Source organism: Periophthalmus magnuspinnatus, chromosome 4 (assembly GCF_009829125.3).
Source record: "Periophthalmus magnuspinnatus isolate fPerMag1 chromosome 4, fPerMag1.2.pri, whole genome shotgun sequence".
Lineage (NCBI taxonomy): Eukaryota > Metazoa > Chordata > Actinopteri > Gobiiformes > Gobiidae > Periophthalmus > Periophthalmus magnuspinnatus.
The window spans coordinates 8,221,241-8,243,117 of NC_047129.1; the positions used below are offsets into that span (position 1 = coordinate 8,221,241).

Genomic DNA, 21,877 nt, shown 5'->3' on the forward strand with positions numbered 1-21,877 from the left:
ACAGTTGTGTAATCTGAATTTAGTCTGTTTGGTCACAGAGCTGAGAGGACAGTCAAACAGAAATGGAGGCATTGTTCCAGGTGCTTGGGCTGGAGTGGCTAGATTATAGGAGCCTTTTGATATTTTTATTTCTTTTTGCCCTTTTTGCAGATATTTTTAAATATCGGCGGCCTGAAGACTACCCTCCTGGACCATGGCCAATTCCATTTGTTGGTGACATAGCCCGCATTAAACCAACAACGATTCACCTTGATTTTGCACAGGTAGGTAGCCCCACATTTTCACATTTTCTGCTTGCTTGTTGTCACATAGAACATTTAATGTCATAGCCTACTGTGGAACATTTCACGCAAAGGAATCTCCAAGGAAACCAGCAGGTGGCAACCCCTCCCTCATTAAAGTTAAATAGTGCAGCTTATTAGGTTCAACATTTGTGTATTTTGCCTTTTGGATATACTATGGCAAAGTACAATCAATGGACAGCAACTTAAGCATTTGTGTTTTGTTCTTCTAAACTTAAATAATGTTTGTCAGTGTAATAGTAATTCAGCTCTGTTTGGTGATTTGGTGAATAAAAGAAATGTATGCCTTTTAAATTAAGCACAGTTTATATAGACAATAAATTTCATGCAGTAGTTATAAAATTAAAAAACAGCATCAAAATTCTTGCCTTATTTTGATTTGGTCTCTCTCTGTTTTGTTCCTGGGTTCGTTGTGGTTCTTGGAATCAATGCTGAATGCTATCCCTTCTGCTCAGTTTGCAAAGAAGTATGGGAACATCTTCAGCGTCCGTTTGTTTGGGGGGCGAATGGTTGTCATAAACGGATACAAACTTGTGAAAGAGGCTCTGGCGGTCAGAGGAGATGACTATGTCGACCGGCCCACTCTTCCCATTTTTGAAGACTTGATTGGGAATGGAGGTGTGTTTGAAGGTTAAGGTTTAAATACTTGATTACTTTACTATCTTTCATATTGTTTTTACATTTTCATTCAGGTCTTGTGGCGTCCAATGGCTACTTATGGAAGCAGCAGAGACGGTTTGCTCTTCACACTCTCAGAAACTTTGGTCTGGGCAAGAAGTCACTGGAACCTGCCATTCAACAAGAGTGCCAGTATCTGGCAGAGGCTTTAGCACAACAGAAAGGTACTATTGTTAGGGTCCATGCACAAATGTGCGAGAGCCCTATTGTATTTGTGCAATTTTGAAGAAAATGGCAAAAATCAAGCAGTAAACAATAACATCAGGATATGTAAAAAAAAAAAGAGGCCCCACCTTAAACCCTACAGCAGGGGTGTCAAACATATTTTCACCGAGGGCCACATCAGCAAAATGACTGCTCTCAAAAGGCCAGATGTAAAATAAATCTAACTCATTTTTCAACTTGTTAATTACCATAAATTTCGGACTATAAGCCGCGACTTTTTTCCACGCTTTGAACCCTGCGGCCTATACAGCAGTGCGGCTTATTTATAGAATTTTACTGGATAACGGCCCCCGGGGGGCGCTCTCTAGGTGTAAACGTAAAAGTGAGACAGACGTGGGGAAAGATCCTACTCTGAAGAATTCACTAGTTTTGATTTTGAATGATCATTTTGCGCATCATGAAATGGATATGATGCAGCTTTTAAGATAAAGAAGGAAATAGAGTGGGGTCAGCAACCTGTAACACGCAAAGAGCCATTTGGACCCACTTTCCACGTTAAATAAAACACTGGGAGCCACAAATACTTTTTGACATCTAAAATGAAGATAACACTGTGTATGATAATAATCATGTAACGGAATAATGTAGGTTTTATTTTCACGGACAAGCCTTCTACACGTGGCAGGTGAATCTGGCAAAAACAACTTAAGTGCATAAAAAAAAAACAACTCACCAAACTGCTGCATCAGTGTGAGCCCTGCACTGATTATGTTATTGTGTCTACTCTGCTCTGCAGTTTCTTTAAAAAAAAAAAAAATCCAAAGGTGTATCGTTTAATCCCAGGTGCTTATTCTCCATGTGCCAAAGCAGTTTTGAAGGTTTCATTGCCTCATTTGCTTTTCCCGCATATTACGCAGAGCGGACTCTGCACATGAGAGTCACCTGTAGCGACAAACCCAGATTTTAAGTAGGTATTGTCTGTTAAATTTATCTTTCTTTTTCTTGGAGTTCGTAGTCTCCTCTTCTGGCTCCTTAGTTGTCCTTTTCCCCTTTGTTAAAAGCTCTCCAAAGACTTTTGTTTTGGCTCATTTTCACTCGCTTGTGGCTCTACTTTTGGGTGACATGTCTGATGTGTTATACGTGATACGTCATCGCGGAGACGAGCAGATAATATACTTGCTACTACATCAAATAGATTTCTGTGGCGATTTCCAGCAGGATTTTCATGATACATCTACGGACGAGCTTATTAGTGTGTCATTAGGGACGGGCGAAAGTTGCTCCTGACCCCTGTGCGCACAGCGTCTGAAAATCAGGGCTCTTTACGCAGGACTGTGAGCTGTGTCAGTGTCTGTATCTGTGTCTGTGAGACGTGAGCGGTGTTTGTTTTGAACATTGTTCAGTGAGTGTGACGCTTATTTTGAGCAACGAAAAATAAGAAAATATAATTTTATTTTAAGATCATAATAATCTTCCAATTTAAACTACAACAAAAAAGAGCAAACACAAATAAAATACACTTCAATTAAATTCTTAAAATTTATTTTCCCAAGCCACGCAGAGCCGCAGTATAAGGCTGAAAGAGGCGCATGCGGCTCCAGAGCCGCGGGTTGCCGACCCCTGAAATAGAGCCACTGCACATGAGCTCGGCATCAATGAATCCAACTCGGTCAATGTAAAAAGACGACAAAGTTTTCAGAGGAAATAAAAGCAGATTTTCCGTGTTGGTGCAGCTTTATTTTCTAAACCTGCAGGTGTGTTCACCCCGTGTTGATGTCGTGTTGGTGCCAATTTTCAGGCACAGTTTTAAAAAAAGCGTGTTCGTGCACCGTCTTTCTGTGTAAATATCTCATGTTACAATATGAAAACCTGCGGCTTATATTCAGGTGCAGCTTATATATGTACAAAATTGATTTTCTTTTCAAATTTAGCTGGTGCGGCTTATATTGAGGTGCGCTCTGTAGTCCGAAATTTACGGTAACTGTTTCTGTATTTATGACTTATTCAAGTTACAAATATTGCATATGCATTTGCCTAGATGTAAAACTATGGCTGTGTAACTGTGTATCTCTTGATAAATTGAGATTTTAAGACCACCATACCTTTTAATTTACCCTGTCGAGGGTCACATTAAATGATGTGGAGGGCCGCATTTGGCCCGCGGGCCTTGACTTTGACACATGTGCCCTACAGGAAGTTGGCCATATTGGATCAAATCAGGGATTGACAAAATCTGTCATCATAATCGTTTGACATCTTCTCCAGCAGTTTTCATCAAAATCACTTAAAACTTGGCCAAAAGACACAAAACCCATGTGCAATAAAAGGTTATCAATTACATTTTAAATAAAATGTTGGGCATGGTAATGGTGAAAATTTAAGTTTTTGGAAAAATGTAAAAAAAATTGTATCTTTCATAAACATTGTCAGATTTGAATGGACCCAATGAAGTTCTTGTGAATATTTCTGAGCCAGACATATTAGGGCTCTATCTTTTAAGATGGCTCTATAGTGCCCCCTTCAAATTTTATAAAAAAAAAAAAAAAAAAAAAAGAAATTAAAAGACAATCTATTGTGGACTGGGGGAAAAAAAATAGTGTTTTTCATAATGGGGAAAAATGCAAAAAAGTCACATCATTCTAACTTTTATCATTTGAGCCTTTCCAACAACTAAATCTGAGAGAAAGAGAAAATGCTCAAAAAATCAGCACAAAATGAGATGGACTCAAATTTAATTTATATAACATCGTCAACAATCTACGTTGCAGGATGGCTCAGTGGTGTACTCTGGAAAATTAAAGTACATTACAAGATAGGAGGGCACATGAAACTTGGCAGGTACATGGACCATCCCGAGAGAGACAATAAACACAGGACATCAGCCATATTGGGTCAAACTTGAGACATCCAAAATCTAGACTTAATACTTTAACAAACTTGTCCTCGGATTTTGATCCAATGAACTCCAAACTGAGGCAGCATCATCAGGACATATTTGGGGTCAAAAGTTATTAAAATAATTTAGTTTCAGGATGCATGACGATCTCTTAACAAAGCAGCCATTTTGAAAGCTTAAAAATGCCTGTAGCTCTTGGAAAGAATGTCAGATTTGATGAGATGGACAAAATTATGTGGTTTAAAATTATATCTTGAAAAATGACTCTCCAGAGCTCCCTGCCTAGCTGAAATGGACCATTAACATTTATTTCCAACATGATACTGGAACTCTGTGCCCTTCCAATATCGCAAGGGATGTGAGGGCCCTTTATCACTGCTTGCAGTTTTAATTATATTTTAACCTGGAAAATACAAAAAGAAAGAGGAAAAATAAATACAACTTTCACTTTACTGTGTACTTATACTCTTTAAAGGTGCACTATGCATTTTTTTTTTCTTCTCGTGGAGGGCACCAAGCATGTCTCCGTGGTTATTGCTTTGCCTGTTTTTGTTGTTTGTTTGTTTTTTTTTTATAACGAAGCATTTAGATAAATGATTCCCTGATTGTGAGAAAGATGGACTGCCATGGGCAGAGTTGTGTTTTAGTTGAATTGTTTTTGCTCAAGTGATGACAGAGGCAGCCACTTCCTAAGCAAATGGTTTAATATTTATTTGTCTTTGTTTGTTACAGATGAACCCTTTAACCCTTGCATATTTTTAAACAAGGCTGTGTCAAATATCATTTGCTCTTTGGTGTTTGGTGAACGCCTGGAGTACAACAACAAGCAGCATCAGAAGATTTTGATGGATTTCAAAGAGCTTGTGGAAGCAGAGGGCAGTGTGTGGTTCCAGGTCAGTTTTCAGTCCCATTGATTTTTGACTGCAGTTTAAGGTGTTAAAACTGTATTTTACTTCTATGGTGTGTTGACTGCTAACACATAACATATTTAGATCATTAGGCTACCTTTTGTTTTGAAAATGCTCTATTCGCCAAAAACAACATATTAACATTCTTTATAAGTTTTGTTTTCGTGCTCCCTTTGCTCCCCACATTAAGTAACTCCCCCTTCAGAGCAAGCAGTGTGCATGCCGCTAATAAAACTACTGCACATTGCATCAGGTTTGTCAAGTTGCTGTGTACAGTTTTGTATCAGGTTTTTGTGTATTTATGGTGAATTGTTGTGTGGGAGCATAGATGATGTAGGCTTGTGGACTGAGGAGAATTCTTAGAGCCAACAGTAAGGAGGATTCAAATTAGGCCTGGGAGAGATTACTAAAATGGTTATCGTTTTCACACGTTTGTGCGCTCTGTGGACTGATCCCCCTAGATTTTTCTATTTACTAAACTTGTTCACATACACCGTTCATCATTCACCCCAAACACACCATGGGCCATGCAAAAGTCCATCAGATGATTGTCAAATTTATTTCTATGACAATTATCCTACAAGTTGAGTCAAACAACAGCTCTGCAACACCTATTCATAGAAATATATACGCGATCCAAGCGATTTTTACCCAATTCCAAGCACTTTCACTGTCACAATGGACTGTGTGGGTCGGCCCAAGTTCAGCAGCATTCACACCGCACTCGCTCCGCTCCAGAGTGCGGGTGGAGCCACTCCGAGGGCTCCTGTTTCAAGCACTCTCGGATCGGTCCGGAGTGTGACTCCTTGGTTCACACCAGCCCAAGCACATCGCTCTCGGGCAGAACACTTGCCCCAACTAGTGGCAGTGAGAAAACAACTTCAGACATGCATCTAAAAATCTCTTCAGGCATGTTTTTGATGATTGAACAATGTTATAACATGGTAGAAAGGAAAGAAAAATACAAAAAATAAAGGGGTTTTCCTTAAAAAATGTTTATTATATATTTTAATGTTGTATTAAGTGTAAAATCTTTTAACTAAACATTACAAACACAATAAATACACAATCATTATTCTCCTTATAGATCTACAATCTCGCCCCATGGCTGGTGAAGTGGATCCCAGGACCTCACCGAAAGATTTTCAATCTGACTCAAAACATAATCAACTACGTTCAAGCCAAGGTTGACAACCACAAAGAAACCCACGATCCATCTGACCCACGAGACTATATTGATTGCTTCCTCTCAGAAATAGCTGAGGTAGGTGAGCTGTCTGCCTACAGAACCTACTTCATGTGGGTGGAGCTAAGTGTTTTCATTAAATTACTAAATTTGTATAATTGCAAATAATTTGTGTAATTATTAACAACAATTATTGAAGTGGGTTACAAACAAAATGCTATATTATCACACATTTTAATGCTTTATACATAAACATAATTTAATCTTTAAAGAACTGTTTACTATTTAATGCCTACAATGAAGTACCGGTAGTATTACATTTTGTGTGCATTTGATCCATAGAAAGAAGACAAAGAGGCTGGGTTTGATCTGAAAAATTTATGCATTTCTGCCATGGATTTGTTTATTGCTGGTACAGAGACCACCACAACAACACTGAGCTGGGCATTGCTGTTTATGATTTACTACCCCCACATCCAAGGTAGGTATGATATTTTAAGCATTTTAATCTGAGCTGCTTATTATTAGATCAAATACAGAAGCTCAGGAAGTCACAGTTGTGTTTTTCTGTATTTTCCTGCACTGCCTTTCTTAAAAAGGGGGTGTTAGCAATTAATATCCCATAGTAATGTAACACAACATATTTAGATCACCATGTTACCGTTTAGGCTTTATTCGCCAAAAACGGCATATTAACACAATTAGTAAGTTTCCCTTTGCTCTCTGCTCTCGCCAATGAAACTACTGCACATAGATAGACCTTTATTGTCCCCAAGGCGAAATTTGTTTTCACACACTGTCAGTATAGTAAAGATTAGACATTAAACACACACCAGACAAGACAGCACACAATGGGAATGTTACAGATTACAGACTGTTCAAGGCAGCAATGGCAGAAGGGACAAAACTTTTACTGAAGCGTGTCTACTTCCACCTAAGTGTTCTGTACCTGCAGCCTGAGGGCAACAGAGTGAAGTGAGTGTGGAGAGGGTGGTCTGGGTCTCTGCTGACAGTCCGAGCCATGCGTGTAACGGCTTTATTATTGAGTAGGGAGAGGTCTGTAATGGGCAAACTGATAATTTTGGATGCTGTGTGTGTAACCTTGGTGAGTTTATTTCTGTTAGTGATGGAGAGCATGTTAAAGTAACAGGGAGAGCAGTGGAGAAGGATGGACTGAATAAAGCTAGTGAACAACAGTAACAGAAAATGTGGGCTGACAGAGAGGGCACGGAGCTTGTGAAGGATGTGGAATCTTTGTTGAGAGCATTTATGGATATCTGAAGTGTTGTTCAAAAGTAAGTTTATTGTCTAATGTGAGGAGCCAGATCCAGGATATGTGAGTGAGTGTAGATGAGTACCGGTAATTCCTTGGTTTTGTCCACATTCAGCTCCAGACTGTTTTTGGAGCACCACTTAATGAAGTGAATGACAGACTGTTGGTAGGAAATAATGGAGTTATTGTCTGTAAGCAGGGCCAGGATAGCAGTGTCGTCAGAGTACTTGAAATAGGTGGTCAAAGGTGAGGGGCTAACGCAGTCGTTTGTATAGAGGGTGTAGAGAAATGGGCTTAGTACACAGCCCTGGGGTGCACCAGTATTGGTGACCATGGTGGATGATGTGACTGAGCCCACTCTGACAGCCTGTGGTCTGTTACTGAGGCAGTTGTAGATCCAGTGGATGAGATATGGTGACAGGTTGAGCAGCTGGAGCTTTGTGAACATATGGTGCCATTGTATTGTATTGAAAGCTGAGCTAAAGTCGATCAACAGGATGGATGCGAAGGAGCCAGTTGTTTCCAGATGTTGTAGAAGTGAGTGGAGGAGACATGCCACGGCATCCTCTGTCCCATGCCTGGCCCAATAGGCAAACTGGTAGGGGTCCAGCAGTGGTCTGACTGTTGGAAGAATGGTCTGAAGAACCAGCTTTTCCAAGCACTTCATTATTATAGAGGTAAGTGCTATGGGTCGGTAATGGTTTGGCTCAGATGGATGGGGCTTCTTAGGGACCGGAATTATTCAACTTTGTGAAGTTGTAGTGTGTTTTTTGTATCCTGCTTTTGTAAATTTATGGAAAACTCTCATGGAAGTATTGGTGTAGGATTGTGAGCTCAATGTTTGACAGAATCGTACAGAAAACCTTAAGGAGGGTTCAAATAGGGTCTGTGTGAGAGATCACTAGGTTAATCAAACATGCATGGATGACATCTAAAACCACTTCAGGCATGGATTTGATCAGGGAACAAGGTCTAACATGGTAGAAAGCTCCAAAAAGATTTTGCATAACAATGCATCTTTAAAAATATAAAACCAAAATAAAGATTTGTTTCATTCAACTTTGTTTCAGAGAAGGTCCAGGCTGAGATCGATGCTGTGGTGGGGTTGTCTCGCCTGCCCTCGATGCAGGACAGAGATGACATGCACTATACCAATGCAGTGATCCATGAGGTGCAGAGGATGGGGAACATAATTCCCCTCAATGTGGTGCACATGACCACCAAAGACACCACTCTGGAGAATTACACCATACCCAAGGTGCACACTGCAATACTTCAGTGCATAATGCTAATGTTGTTTGAAGAAATATTATTTATACATCTTTACATACTTGAGAAGCATAGAAGAGGTCCCCAGATTTTTACTTAATTAGACCCATATTTCAGCTTTCTGGTTTGGTTTACAGCATCTTGATAGTTTCATGTTTAGTTTTTCATATAAATTATGTATTTTACCTTTTTCACAGTACTCTTTTATTCAAACCTACATTAAATTGTCTTTATAACTTACCACATCTTTTTCTTCTAAGGGGGTGATGGTTGTTGGTAACCTAGACTCTGTGCTGCATGATACAACAATGTGGGAATCTCCTCACACCTTCAACCCTGGGCACTTCCTGGAAGAAGATGGGACATTTAGGAAGAGAGAGGCTTTCATCCCCTTTTCTATTGGTTAGTTAGTTAAATATATTTTGAAAATAACTTAATTTAAAATAGTTTAAAATGATTTGTGAATGAGATGATAACTGTAATCCCTCAGTCATCCAGGTCTGATCCATAGCAAAAGAAAAGTATTAAATTTGTCAACTGGCAAAACATTGTTGGAGTGAAGAGATTTCCCTGCTCATCCAAGAGTTCTGGTTAGATTACTGGTGGACACTGCCTTAGATCTGAAGGGAGGAGCTAACTACACTGAAACTAAAAACAGCTATTGATTACCGTTTGTTTTTGTAGGCTAGGTCTGTTGTGCTACCCTAAGTGTGCACTGTGCCTGTACACGCTTAGCGTAGTCATTCAAGCCCCTAATGAATGATTTCACACCTATTAGCATCCTGGCTAGCCTACAAACAGAAACTTTAAACAATAGGTGTTTTTAGTTTCAGTGTAGTTAGCTCCTCCCTTCAGATCTAAGACGGATGAGCAGTGAAACGTTTTCACTCCTACAACATTTTGTCCAGTTGATGGATTTTATATTTTTCTTTGCTTTGTACATGAGATATTTAAAATTGAAGCAGCCTATTCTTTACTAAAACTTCACACCTGCCAATCTTATGAGCTACATTTTTCTCATCCTTATTTTTCTGAGCTTCCTGGAAAATGTTCTGTTTTACTAGCCACTATTTAATTAGTTTAATAATTTGTGTTTTAGCGTAAAAAAAAAAAAAAAGCTTCAATTAAATTAGTTAAGCTTTAAGCTAAACATTGTCTGTTGTCAGGTAAGCGTGTGTGCCTGGGTGAACAGCTGGCTCGAATGGAGTTGTTTTTGTTCTTCTCGGGGCTCCTACAGCGCTTCACCTTCTCTGCACCTAAGGGAGAGCAGCTCACTCTGGAGGGGGACATGAGCTTTGTGCGTGCTCCAAAGCCCTACCGCCTGTGTGCTAAACTGAGATAATCTGCGCCTAAATCACCACCATGCACAGGCATTTTACCCAATCAAAGTACTGGATTTAATCAGGACTTAAAGTGAACTAAACAAATCTGACTCGGAGCTAAACAAAACCATGAATAATCTTGGAGTAGGCCAATCTGACTAAGGACCAATTTAGGTTGGAACGATTAGGCCTGTCACAGTGAAACATTTGAAGTTCGATATATTTCTACAGAAAAATATGGTGATAAATGATAATATTGAAATTACTTTATGCCGTTGAAATAATAACAAGAGCTCTCTCTCTCTCATATATATATATATATATATATATATATATATATATATATATATATATATATATATATATATATATATATATATATATGCACATAACAGAATGAACCAACAATTTGCCATAAAAGTTACTTATACAACCCTGTACTGCTCAAACCATGTCATATTAAAAAAGCTAATCCCAAAAAATTCTCTCTAGTACAAATAAAATGTACACACGATACATATTGAGCCCCAAAATATATTGCTCAAGCTTTCATATATTGTACAGTAAGTCAATATAGAAATGTTTTTGATGTGCGTGTAGTTGAAGTCTATGGATGGGAATGGTTGACAAGTCATTTTGGAGGATTTATCAAAAAGGCACTTGAGTTTTTTGTCCCGGTGGGACATGCCCAGGACACCTCCCTAGGGAAGCGTCCAGGGGGCATCCTGAACAGATGCCCAAGCCACCTCAGCTGGGTCCTCTCTATGTGAAGGAGCAGCGGCTCTACTCCAAGCTCCTCCATGTGACTGAGCTCCTCACCCCATCTCTAAGGGAGCGCCCAGCCACTCTACGGAGGAAGTCCATTTCGGCCGCTTGTGTCCGCGATCTTGTCATGTCAGACTAATAGCGGTTCAGAAGCCTTCCATGACACAATCAAGGGCAGCCATCTTGCCCGGACTGGTGTTACCAGGGTCCCACCCTGGAGCCAGTCCTGGGGTGGGTGCTCAACAGCAAGTGGCCTTTCCCCACGGGGTCCGGCCAGGCTCAGCCCAAAGGAGCAACATGGGGCAGTTCTTCCGTGGACTCACCACCTGCGGGAGGATCCATGGAAGGCTGGTGAGAGAAGATCTGGGCAGCAGTCGAAGGCAGGGGCCTCGTTGACTGGATCTCCAGATATGGAGACTGGCTAAAAAAGAATGACTGTAAAGATGACCATAATCGGAAGCAACGCTGGGCGGCCATAAAGACTTTCCTGGCGTCTCATTGGTTTAGTGCTGGCACACGAATATTCGCCTTTTCTTTGGTAATTAGTTACTTTCATCACACAGTAATGCAATTACTTTGGGGAAGAAGTAACTATAATTACTTTTTAAGCAATCTGGTAAACATATCCAACTCTAATTCCATCTTGTTGGTGAGTTCCATTTTTATTTTTGTAGAATAATATATGAGAAAGCGTCAGTATGTGCGTAACCTAAGCACCATTACTTTTAATTGTTTTGGGAAGAGCAGAGACCAATCAAACATCAGAACACACATGCATAGCTCATCACGTGTCCAATCACAGAGCTGTTCACCATTGATCCAGAGTCAGTTTTACCCCCAAACAGAGAAATAAAGTTCACTGGGAATACAGAGGGTCAGTCTGACTCCAGATCGGATTAACAGTGAATCACATCAGAAAGGAAATAAATTATTAAACAAAACTCTGAAATAATTATTTATGTTTATTTTGGGGTTTTTTTACAGTACAGGGGTCAAAATTGTTGTGTCAAAAATCTTAAAATCAATTGTGTGAGTCAAAATTGTCTCAGAAGTAGGCTTATCAGTTAACCAAGAAAATATGAATTTATATTAACAGTGAACATTTTCACATGAATATTTTTGTTCTATGTAGCCTGTAAACTATTTACTAGTGTTTCTGCCTTTATTTTTTTAAATTTCATTTTTTTCTGGAATTCTCTTACTTGTTACATTAGTATTATTAATGTTTTTCCATTTATTCATTTAGATACATATATTGCTAAAGATGTGCAATATGCCTTCAATTACATAAATATTTGCTGTTTATTTAATATTATTGCCCAGGCAACTTATATTTCAGAGCCACCTCCATTAAAAAAAATCCTAGCTACGCCCTGGGCCAAGGTCCACCCACTATGAGGAAGTGAGTGCAGCTGAATACAGTTGTGTAATCTGAATTTAGTCTGTTTGGTCACAGAGCTGAGAGGACAGTCAAACAGAGATGGAGGCATTCTTCCAGGTGCTTGGACTGGAGTGGCTAGATTATAGGAGCCTTTTGATATTTTTATTTCTTTTTGCCCTTTTTACCGATATTTTTAAATATTGGCGGCCTGAAGACTACCCTCCTGGACCATGGCCAATTCCATTTATTGGTGACATAGCCCGCATTAAACAATCGACGATTCACCTTGATTTTGCACAGGTAGGTAGCCCCTGGGCATACAGGCGCGTCCAGACTTCACACACTTTCAATTGTAACGCATTGTAGGCTAGGAGGACTGACTGCAAGAGGTGATGTTTCAGGACTAGATCCGGTAAGGAGCCATAAAGTAAGTGAATAAAAGACAAAATTAAGTTGGTTATCTGAATGATTGTATTATATTTTTTTCTATGTATATATTGTTAGAAATTGAATAATAATTATAATTTTTATATATATATATATATATATATATATATATATATATATATATATATATATATATATATATATATATATATATATATATATATATATATATATATATATGTCTGTTGTGTGTGCATGGGCAGAGCCTTTCAGACCAACTTTGAAAGTTTGTTTTAAATCCAGCAAGAGAGAAAGAGTTCTATCTCCTATCACAAAGTAGTGTATGGTTAGCTGCCACCACAATTGAAGTTGAAAAAAAAACCTGATCTGCACAGGGTCAGAGGAAAAAAAATTTAATTCACATTTTGAAGCTTACGGGTTATAAACTACACAATAATACAACCAGATATAATTATTATGAATTGCAATAATAATATCAACATATCAATAAATTGTTCATTTGATAACATTAATTTACATTTCACAAAAATCATAGTTAACTGCCTTTTTTTTAGGCTAATAACTGAAATATATCAAAATTCTTAAGAAATTGCGCAACAAAACAAGACACATTGAAATTCATTGAAATGATGGCCGCCAAAATACTCATACAAAAATAGACATCAAAATGGGTATAATTTACAAACCTTAAAGTGTCCTTTAACTTCTAAAGGTTTGGCCTTTAATTTAGTAAAAGTAAAATGAGGATTTACTCCGTATTTAAATTAATATGGCTGCAAAGTTAGATGGATTCGCCACACGCGCTAGCGTTAGCATAGTTAGCCGTAGCTCTGTTGGGTATGACATAATAGATTAGCATAACGAGAGTGGTACTTTAAACTCAAACAAACAGCAGTTTAAAATAACAGAATGACTCACCGCTGAGCGGAGGGTTGAATGAGTTGTATGAAAGCAGCAGAACCAGATTATAGGCATGAAACGATGAGCATGAGGACTCCAGATCACGACCAGCACGACCCACAGTGCGCAGCAGCGGGAGCACCAGGTGCGGTAATAGGTGAGGCAATTTAGATTACGTGGGTTACACTAGGCTTAAAATGTCTACTTTTAAATATACTGGCTGTGCTTCTCCTATTTTCTTCTAAAGTATTGTTAAATTTTCCCAGTGAAGCGGTCATGTTTTGCTTGCGAAATACATTGAATAAAAGCATTCACACAGTGTGGCCTCTACACATTTTCTGCTTACGTGTTGCCACATAGAACATTTAATGTCAGAGCCTACTGTGGAACATTTCACGCAAAGGAATCTCCAGGGAAACCAGCAGGTAGCAACCCTTCCCTCAGGAAAGTTAAATAGTGCAACTGATTAGGTTCAACATTTGTGTATTTTGCCTTTTGGATATACTATGGCAAAGTACAATCAATGGACAGCAACTTAAGCATTTGTGTTTTGTTTTTCTAAACTTAAATAATGTTTGTCAGTGTAATAGTAATTCAGCTCTGTTTGGTGATTTGGTGAATAAAAGAAATGTATGCCTTTTTAATTAAGCACAGTTTAAATAGACAAACAATTTCATGCAGTAGTCATCGTTGATAGTAATAATAAAATTAAAAAACATAGCATCAAACTTCTTGCCTTATTTTGATTTGGTCTGGAGTAAATTGTATTTTGTTCCTGGATTCGTTGCGGTTCTTGGAATCAATGCTGAATGCTATCCCTTCTGCTCAGTTTGCAAAGAAGTATGGGAACATCTTCAGCATCCGTTTGTTTGGGGGACGAATGGTTGTCATAAATGGATACAAACTTGTGAAAGAGGCTCTGGCGGTCAGAGGAGATGACTATGTCGACCGGCCCTCCATACCTCTTTTTGAAGACCTGATTGGGAATGCAGGTGTGTTTGAAGGTTAAGGTTTAAATACTTTATTACTTTACTACTCTTTCTTACTTACTTTTCTTTCATATAGTTTTTACATTTTCATTCAGGTCTTGTGTTATCCAATGGCTACTTATGGAAGCAGCAGAGACGGTTTGCTCTTCACACTCTCAGAAACTTTGGTCTGGGCAAGAAGTCACTGGAACCTGCCATTCAACAAGAGTGCCAGTATCTGGCAGAGGCTTTAGCACAACAGAAAGGTACTATTGTTAGGCTCCATGCACAAATGTGTGAGAGCCCTATTGTATTTGTGCAATTTTGAAGAAAATGGCAAAAATCAAGCAGTAAACAATAACATCAGGATATGTAATATATATATATATATATATATATATATATATATATATATATATATATATATATATATATATATATATATATATATATATATATATATATATATATATATATATGGCCAATATACAATATACAATATGGCCAACTTCCTATAGGGTTTAAGGTGGGGCCATAATATATATATATATATATATATATATATATATATATATATATATATATATATATATATATATATATATATATATATATATATATATATATATATATATATATATATATATATATATATATATATATATATATATATATATATTATGGCCCCACCTTAAACCCTATAGGAAGTTGGCCATATTGGATCAAATCAGGGATTGGCAAAATCTGTCATCATAATCGTTTGACATCTTCTCCAGCAGTTTTCATCAAAATCACTTAAAACCTGGCCAAAAGACCCAAAACCCATGTGTAATAAAAGGTTATCAATTACATTTTAAATAAAATGTTGGGCATGGTAATGGTGAAAATGTAAGTTTTTGGAAAAATGTAAAAAAAATTGAATCTTTCATAAACATTGTCTGATTTCATTGGACCCAATGAAGTGCTCATGAATATTTCTGAGTCGGACATAAATTAAGGCCCTATCTTTTAAGATGGCTCTATAGTGCCCCCTTCAAATTTTATAAAAAAAAAAAAAAGCCAACCTATTGTGGACTGGTGAAAAAAATTAGTGTTTTTCATAATGGGGAAAAATGCAAAAAAGTCACATCATTCTAACTTTTATCATTTGAGCCTTTCCAACAACTAAATCTGAGAGAAAGAGAAAATGCTAAAAAAATCAGCACAAAATGAGATGGACTCAAATTTAATTTATATAACATCGTCAACAATCTACGTTGCAGGATGGCTCAGTGGTGTACTCTGGAAAATTAAAGTACATTACAAGATAGGAGGGCACATGAAACTTGGCAAGTACATGGACCATCCCGAGAGAGACAATAAACACAGGACATCAGCCATATTGGGTCAAACTTGAGACATCCAAAATCTAGACTTAATACTATAACAAACTTGTCCTCGGATTTTGATCCAATGAACTCCAAACTGAGGCAGCATCATCAGGACATATTTGGGGTCAAAAGTTATTAAAATAATTTAGTCTCAGGATGCATGACGATCTCTTAACAAAGCAGCCATTTTGAAAGCTTAAAAATGCCTGTAGCTCTTGGAAAGAATGTCAGATTTGATGAGCTGGACAAAATGATGTGGTTTAAAATTATATCTTGAAAAATGACTCTCCAGAGCTCCCTGCCTAGTTAAAATGGACCATTAACATTTATTTCCAACATGATACTGGAACTCTGTGCCCTTCCAATATCGCAAGGGATGTGAGGGCCCTTTATCACTGCTTGCAGTTTTAATTATATTTTAACCTGGAAAATACAAAAAGAAAGAGGAAAAATAAATACAACTTTCACTTTACTGTGTACTTATGCTCTTTAAAGGTGCACTATGCATTTTTTTTTTTCTCGTGGAGAGCACCAAGCATGTCTCCGTGGTTATTGCTTTGCCTGTTTTTTTTCTTTTCTTTTATAACGAAGCATTTAGATAAATGATTCCCTGATTGTGAGAAAGATGGACTGCCATGGGCAGAGTTGTGTTTTAGTTGAATTGTTTTTGCTCAAGTGATGACAGAGGCAGCCACTTCCTGTGCAAATGGTTTAATTTTTATTTGTCTTTGTTTGTTACAGATGAACCCTTTAACCCTTGCATATTTTTAAACAAGGCTGTGTCAAATATCATTTGCTCTTTGGTGTTTGGTGAACGCCTGGAGTACAACAACAAGCAGCATCAGAAGATTTTGATTGATTTCAAAGAGCTTGTGGAAGTAGAGGGCAGTGTGTGGGTCCAGGTCAGTTTTCAGTCCCATTGATTTTTGACTGCAGTTTAAGGTGTTTAAACTGTATTTTACTTCTATGGTGTGTTGACTGCTAACACATAACATATTTAGATCATCATGCTACCTTTTATTGTTTTGAAAATGCTATATTTGCTAAAAACAACATATTAACATTCTTTATAAGTTCAAGTTTTGTTTTAGTGCTCCCTTTGCTCTCCACATTAAGTAACTCCCCCTTCAGAGCAAGCAGTGTGCGTGCCGCTAATAAAACTACTGCACATTGCATCAGGTTTGTCAAGTTGCTGTGTACAGTTTTGTATCAAGTTTTTGTATATTTATGGTGAATTGTCGTGTGGGAGCATAGATGATGTAGGCTTGTGGACTGAGGAGAATTCTTAGAGCCAACAGTAAGGAGGATTCAAATTAGGCCTGGGAGAGATTACTAAAATGGTTATCGTTTTCACACGTTTGTGCGCTCTGTGGACTGATCCCACTAGATTTTTCTATTTACTAAACATTTAGGTCAGCCTTATTCACATACACCGTTCATCATTCACCCCAAACACACCATGGGCCATGCAAAAGTCCATCAGATGATTGTCAAATTTATTTCTATGACAATTATCCTACAAGTTGAGTCAAACAACAGCTCTGCAACACCTATTCATAGAAATATATACGCGATCCAAGCGATTTTTACCCAATTCCAAGCACTTTCACTGTCACAATGGACTGTGTGGGTCGGCCCAAGTTCAGCAGCATTCACACCGCACTCGCTCCGCTCCAGAGTGCGGGTGGAGCCACTCCGAGGCCTCCTGTTTCAAGCACTCTCGGATCGGTCCAGAGTGTGACTCCTTGGTTCACACCAGCCCAAGCACATCGCTCTCGGGCAGAACGCTTGCCCCAACTAGTGGCAGTGAGAAAACAACTTCAGACATGCATCTAAAAATCTCTTCAGGCATGTTTTTGATGATTGAACAAAAATAAGGGGACTTTGTTTTCCTTAAATATGTTTATTATATATTTTAATGTTGTATTAAGTGTAAAATCTTTTAACCAAACATTACAAACACAATAAATACATAATCGTAATTCTCCTTATAGATCTACAATCTCGCCCCATGGCTGATGAAGTGGGTCCCTGGACCTCACCAAAAAGCTTTCACTCTGACTCAAAACATGATCGACTACGTTCAAGCCAAGATTGACAACCACAAAGAAACCCACGATCCATCCGACCCACGAGACTATATTGATTGCTTCCTCTCAGAAATAGCTGAGGTAGGTGAGCTGTCTGCCTACAGAACCTACTTCATGTGGGTGGAGCTAAGTGTTTTCATTAAATTACTAAATTTGTATAATTGCAAATAATTTGTGTAATTATTAACAACAATTATTGAAGTGGTTTACAAACAAAATGCTTTATTATCACACATTTTAATGCTTTATACATAAACATGATTTAATCTTTAAAGAACTGTAGTTTACTATCTAATGCCTACAGTGAAGTAGTATTACATTTTGTGTGCATTTGATCCATAGAAAGAAGACAAAGAGGCTGGGTTTGATCTGAAAAATTTATGCATTTCTGCCATGGATTTGTTTGGTGCTGGCACAGAGACCACCACAACAACACTGAGCTGGGCATTGCTGTTTATGATTTACTACCCCCACATCCAAGGTAGGTATGATATCTTAAGCATTTTAATCTGAGCTGCTTATTATTAGATCAAATACAGAAGCTCAGGAAGTCACAGTTGTGTTTTTCTGTGTTTTCCTGCACTGCCTTTCTTAAAAAGGGGGTGTTAGCAATTAATATCCCATAGTAATGTAACACAACATATTTAGATCACCATGTTACCGTTTAGGCTTTATTCGCCAAAAACGGCATATTAACACAATTAGCAATGAAACTACTGCACATCACATCAACTTTGTGAAGTTGTAGTGTATTTTTTGTATCCTGCTTTTGTATATTTATGGAAAACTGTCATGGAAGTATTGGTGTAGGATTGTGAGCTCAGTGTTAAACAGAATAGCACAGAAAACCTTACGAAGGGTTCAAATAGGGCCTGTGTGAGAGATCACTAGATTAATCAAACATGCATGGATGACATCTAAAACCACTTCAGGCATGGATTTGATCAGGGAACAAGGTCTAACATGGTAGAAAGCTCCAAAAAGATTTTGCATAACAATGCATCTTTAAAAATATAAAACCAAAATAAAGATTTGTTTCATTCAACTTTGTTTCAGAGAAGGTCCAGGCTGAGATCGATGCTGTGGTGGGGTTGTCTCGCCTGCCCTCGATGCAGGACAGAGATGACATGCACTATACCAATGCAGTGATCCATGAGGTGCAGAGGATGGGGAACATAATTCCCCTCAATGTGGTGCACATGACCACCAAAGACACCACTCTGGAGAATTACACCATACCCAAGGTGCACACTGCAATACTTCAGTGCATAATGCTAATGCTGTTTGAAGAAATATTATTTATACATCTTTACATACTTGAGAAGCATAGAAGCGGTCCCCAGATTTTTACTTAATTAGACCCATATTTCAGCTCTCTGGTTTGGTTTACAGCATCTTGATCGTTTCATGTTTAGTTTTTCATATAAATTATGTATTTTACCTTTTTTACAGTACTCTTTCATTCAAACCTACATGAAATTGTCTTTATAACTTACCACATCTTTTTCTTCTCAGGGTGTGATGGTTGCTGGTAACCTAGACTCTGTGCTGCATGATACAACAATGTGGGAATCTCCTCACACCTTCAACCCTGGGCACTTCCTGGAAGAAGATGGGAAATTTAGGAAGAGAGAGGCTTTCATCCCCTTTTCTATCGGTTAGTTAGTTAAATATATTTTGAAAATAACTTAATTTAAAATAGTTTAAAATGATTTGTGAATGATCCAGGTCTGATCCATAGCAAAAGAAAAGTATTAAATTTGTCAACTGGACAAAACGTTGTTGGAGTGAAGAGATTTCCCTGCTCATCCAAGCTGCTTCTTCAGTTCTGGTTAGATTACTGGTGGACACTGCCTTATATCTGAAGGGAGGAGCTAACTACACAGAAACTTTAAACAATAGGTGTTTTTAGTTTCAGTGTAGTTAGCTCCTCCCTTCGGATCTAAGGATGAGCAGTGAAACGTTTTCACTCCTACAACATTTTGTCCAGTTGATGGATTTTATATTTTTCTTTGCTTTGTACATGAGATATTTAAAATTGAAGCAGCCTATTCTTTACTAAAACTTCACACCTGCCAATCTTATGAGCTACATTTTTCTCATCCTTATTTTTCTGAGCTTCCTGGAAAATGTTCTGTTTTACTAGCCACTATTTAAGTTGTTAAACAATTTGTGTTTTAGAGTTTTAAAAAAAAAGCTTCAACTAAATTAGTTAAGCTTTAAGCTGAACATTGTCTGTTGTCAGGTAAGCGTGTGTGCCTGGGTGAACAGCTGGCTCGAATGGAGTTGTTCTTGTTCTTCTCGGGGCTCCTACAGCGATTCACCTTCTCTGCACCTGAGGGAGAGCAGCTCACTCTGGAGGGGGACATGAGCTTTTTGCGTGCTCCAAAGCCCTACCGCCTGTGTGCTAAACTGAGATAATCTGCGCCTAAATCACCACCATGCACAGGCATTTTACCCAATCAAAGTACTGGATTTAATCAGGACTTAAAGTGAACTAAACAAATCTGACTCGGAGCTGAACAAAACCATGAATAATCTTGGAGTAGGCCAATCTGACTAAGGACAAATTTAGGTTGGAACGATTAGGCCTGTCACAATGAAACATTTGAAGTTTGATATATTTCTACAGAAAAATATTGTGATAAATGATAATATTGAAATTACTTTATATACTATACTTTATATATATATATATATATATATATATATATATATATATATATATATATATATATATATATATATATATATATATGATCATATGTACATATATACAATATATACATACCATTTAAAGACTGAAGCTACATACATACATAACAGAATGAACCAATAGTTTGCCATAAATTACATATACAGCCGTGTACTGCTCAAACCATGTCATATTAAAAAAAGCTAATCCCAAAAAATTCCCTCTAGTATAAATAAAGTGTACACATGATACATATTACAAATATTACAAATATATTGTTCAAGCTTTCATATATTGTACAGTAATTCGATATAGAAATATTTTGATGTGCGTGTAGTTGGAGTCTATGGATGGGAATGGTTGACAAGTCATTTTGGAGGATTTATCAAAAGGCACTTGAGTTTTTTGTGTGAGTATGAGTACAGATTGCCATATCACACAATTCTTAAGAAGGTAAGTAAGTTTTCAATGATGGATGTGTAGAACTGTGTTCAAATGCACGCTCCAACAGAACAGGGTTACTACAGAACATCTGATACTCTCACAGACTTTAGAATAGAATCTTATTCTATGTTGTTGTAAACAATAAAATAAATATAATCAAACTTCTCATCATACGTCCTTTCAACCATTATTGACATCATTAGTCAAGTGTTACTATGGCAGCCACACGTAACATTTGTTAAAAAAAAAAAAAAAAAAAAAAACATGACTAAACTTGAAAAACAGTATATTTTATCTTTGACACAAACATGAAATGGGGTTTCCCTTGAATGCCTTTGACATATGAAATGGAAAATAAACTACTAAAGGAAATCAGTGTGAGTGTTGTTTGTTTTCTTAAACAGATTTTTGCAGCAGTTTTTCTGACACCAATCACAGCATTTAGTACTTTGGTTTACATTTTTATATGTATACATCAATTAAATCTTTATAGTAAAAAGGAGATCAAAGGAGTTGTTACAAAAGTTTGGTCAGCATGTCTTTGAAGAAGTCTTGACATGGGGTTTCCTTTTGCATGTGCAGCATATTTTATGAACACAATCTTAATGTTTAGACTCAATGTGGAGATGAAAGGTACACCGCTGAAGTCGCATGTTTTTGGCTGCGCCCCCAACTAGGTCAGTGACCTCCTTAAGGTGTTTCACATTGACAAAAATGCTCATATGAAGACAGATTCTCACAAAGTATGCTTGCTGATTGATTGACTTAAACTAAGGTAAGGTAAAATTTTAAAATATTTGTTATAAGTTATAGAGGAATGTTCTAAATGTCCATTCTTTTTCAACGGTGAAGTGAAC

General features: G+C 37.6%; 1 protein-coding gene across 1 annotated transcript; it reads left to right on the forward strand.

The window, feature by feature from the left end:
* The first annotated feature begins 4 nt into the window (after positions 1-4).
* On the forward strand, positions 5-20,517 carry LOC117394076 (uncharacterized). The gene is made up of 19 exons (XM_033992096.2): positions 5-263; positions 758-920; positions 995-1,144; positions 4,774-4,934; positions 6,037-6,213; positions 6,478-6,616; positions 8,479-8,666; positions 8,938-9,079; positions 9,844-10,016; positions 10,970-11,115; positions 12,235-12,445; positions 14,283-14,445; positions 14,538-14,687; positions 16,533-16,693; positions 17,786-17,962; positions 18,224-18,362; positions 18,938-19,125; positions 19,397-19,538; positions 20,127-20,517. The coding sequence occupies exons 1-19, from the start codon at positions 63-65 to the stop codon at positions 20,300-20,302; spliced, it is 3,147 nt and encodes a 1,048-aa protein (XP_033847987.2). The 5' UTR covers positions 5-62; the 3' UTR covers positions 20,303-20,517.
* Positions 20,518-21,877: the final 1,360 nt, after the last annotated feature.

What these genes read in the sequence shown, in the direction of transcription:
- LOC117394076 (XM_033992096.2), top strand. Translation starts at nt 63, where the DNA reads ATGGAGGCATTGTTCCAGGTGCTTGGGCTGGAGTGGCTAGATTATAGG. An exon ending in AGGGCAGTGTGTGGGTCCAG is followed by an intron (nt 16,694 to 17,785) that starts GTCAGTTTTCAG and finishes TTCTCCTTATAG; the next exon opens with ATCTACAATCTCGCCCCATG. An exon ending in TTACTACCCCCACATCCAAG is followed by an intron (nt 18,363 to 18,937) that starts GTAGGTATGATA and finishes ACTTTGTTTCAG; the next exon opens with AGAAGGTCCAGGCTGAGATC.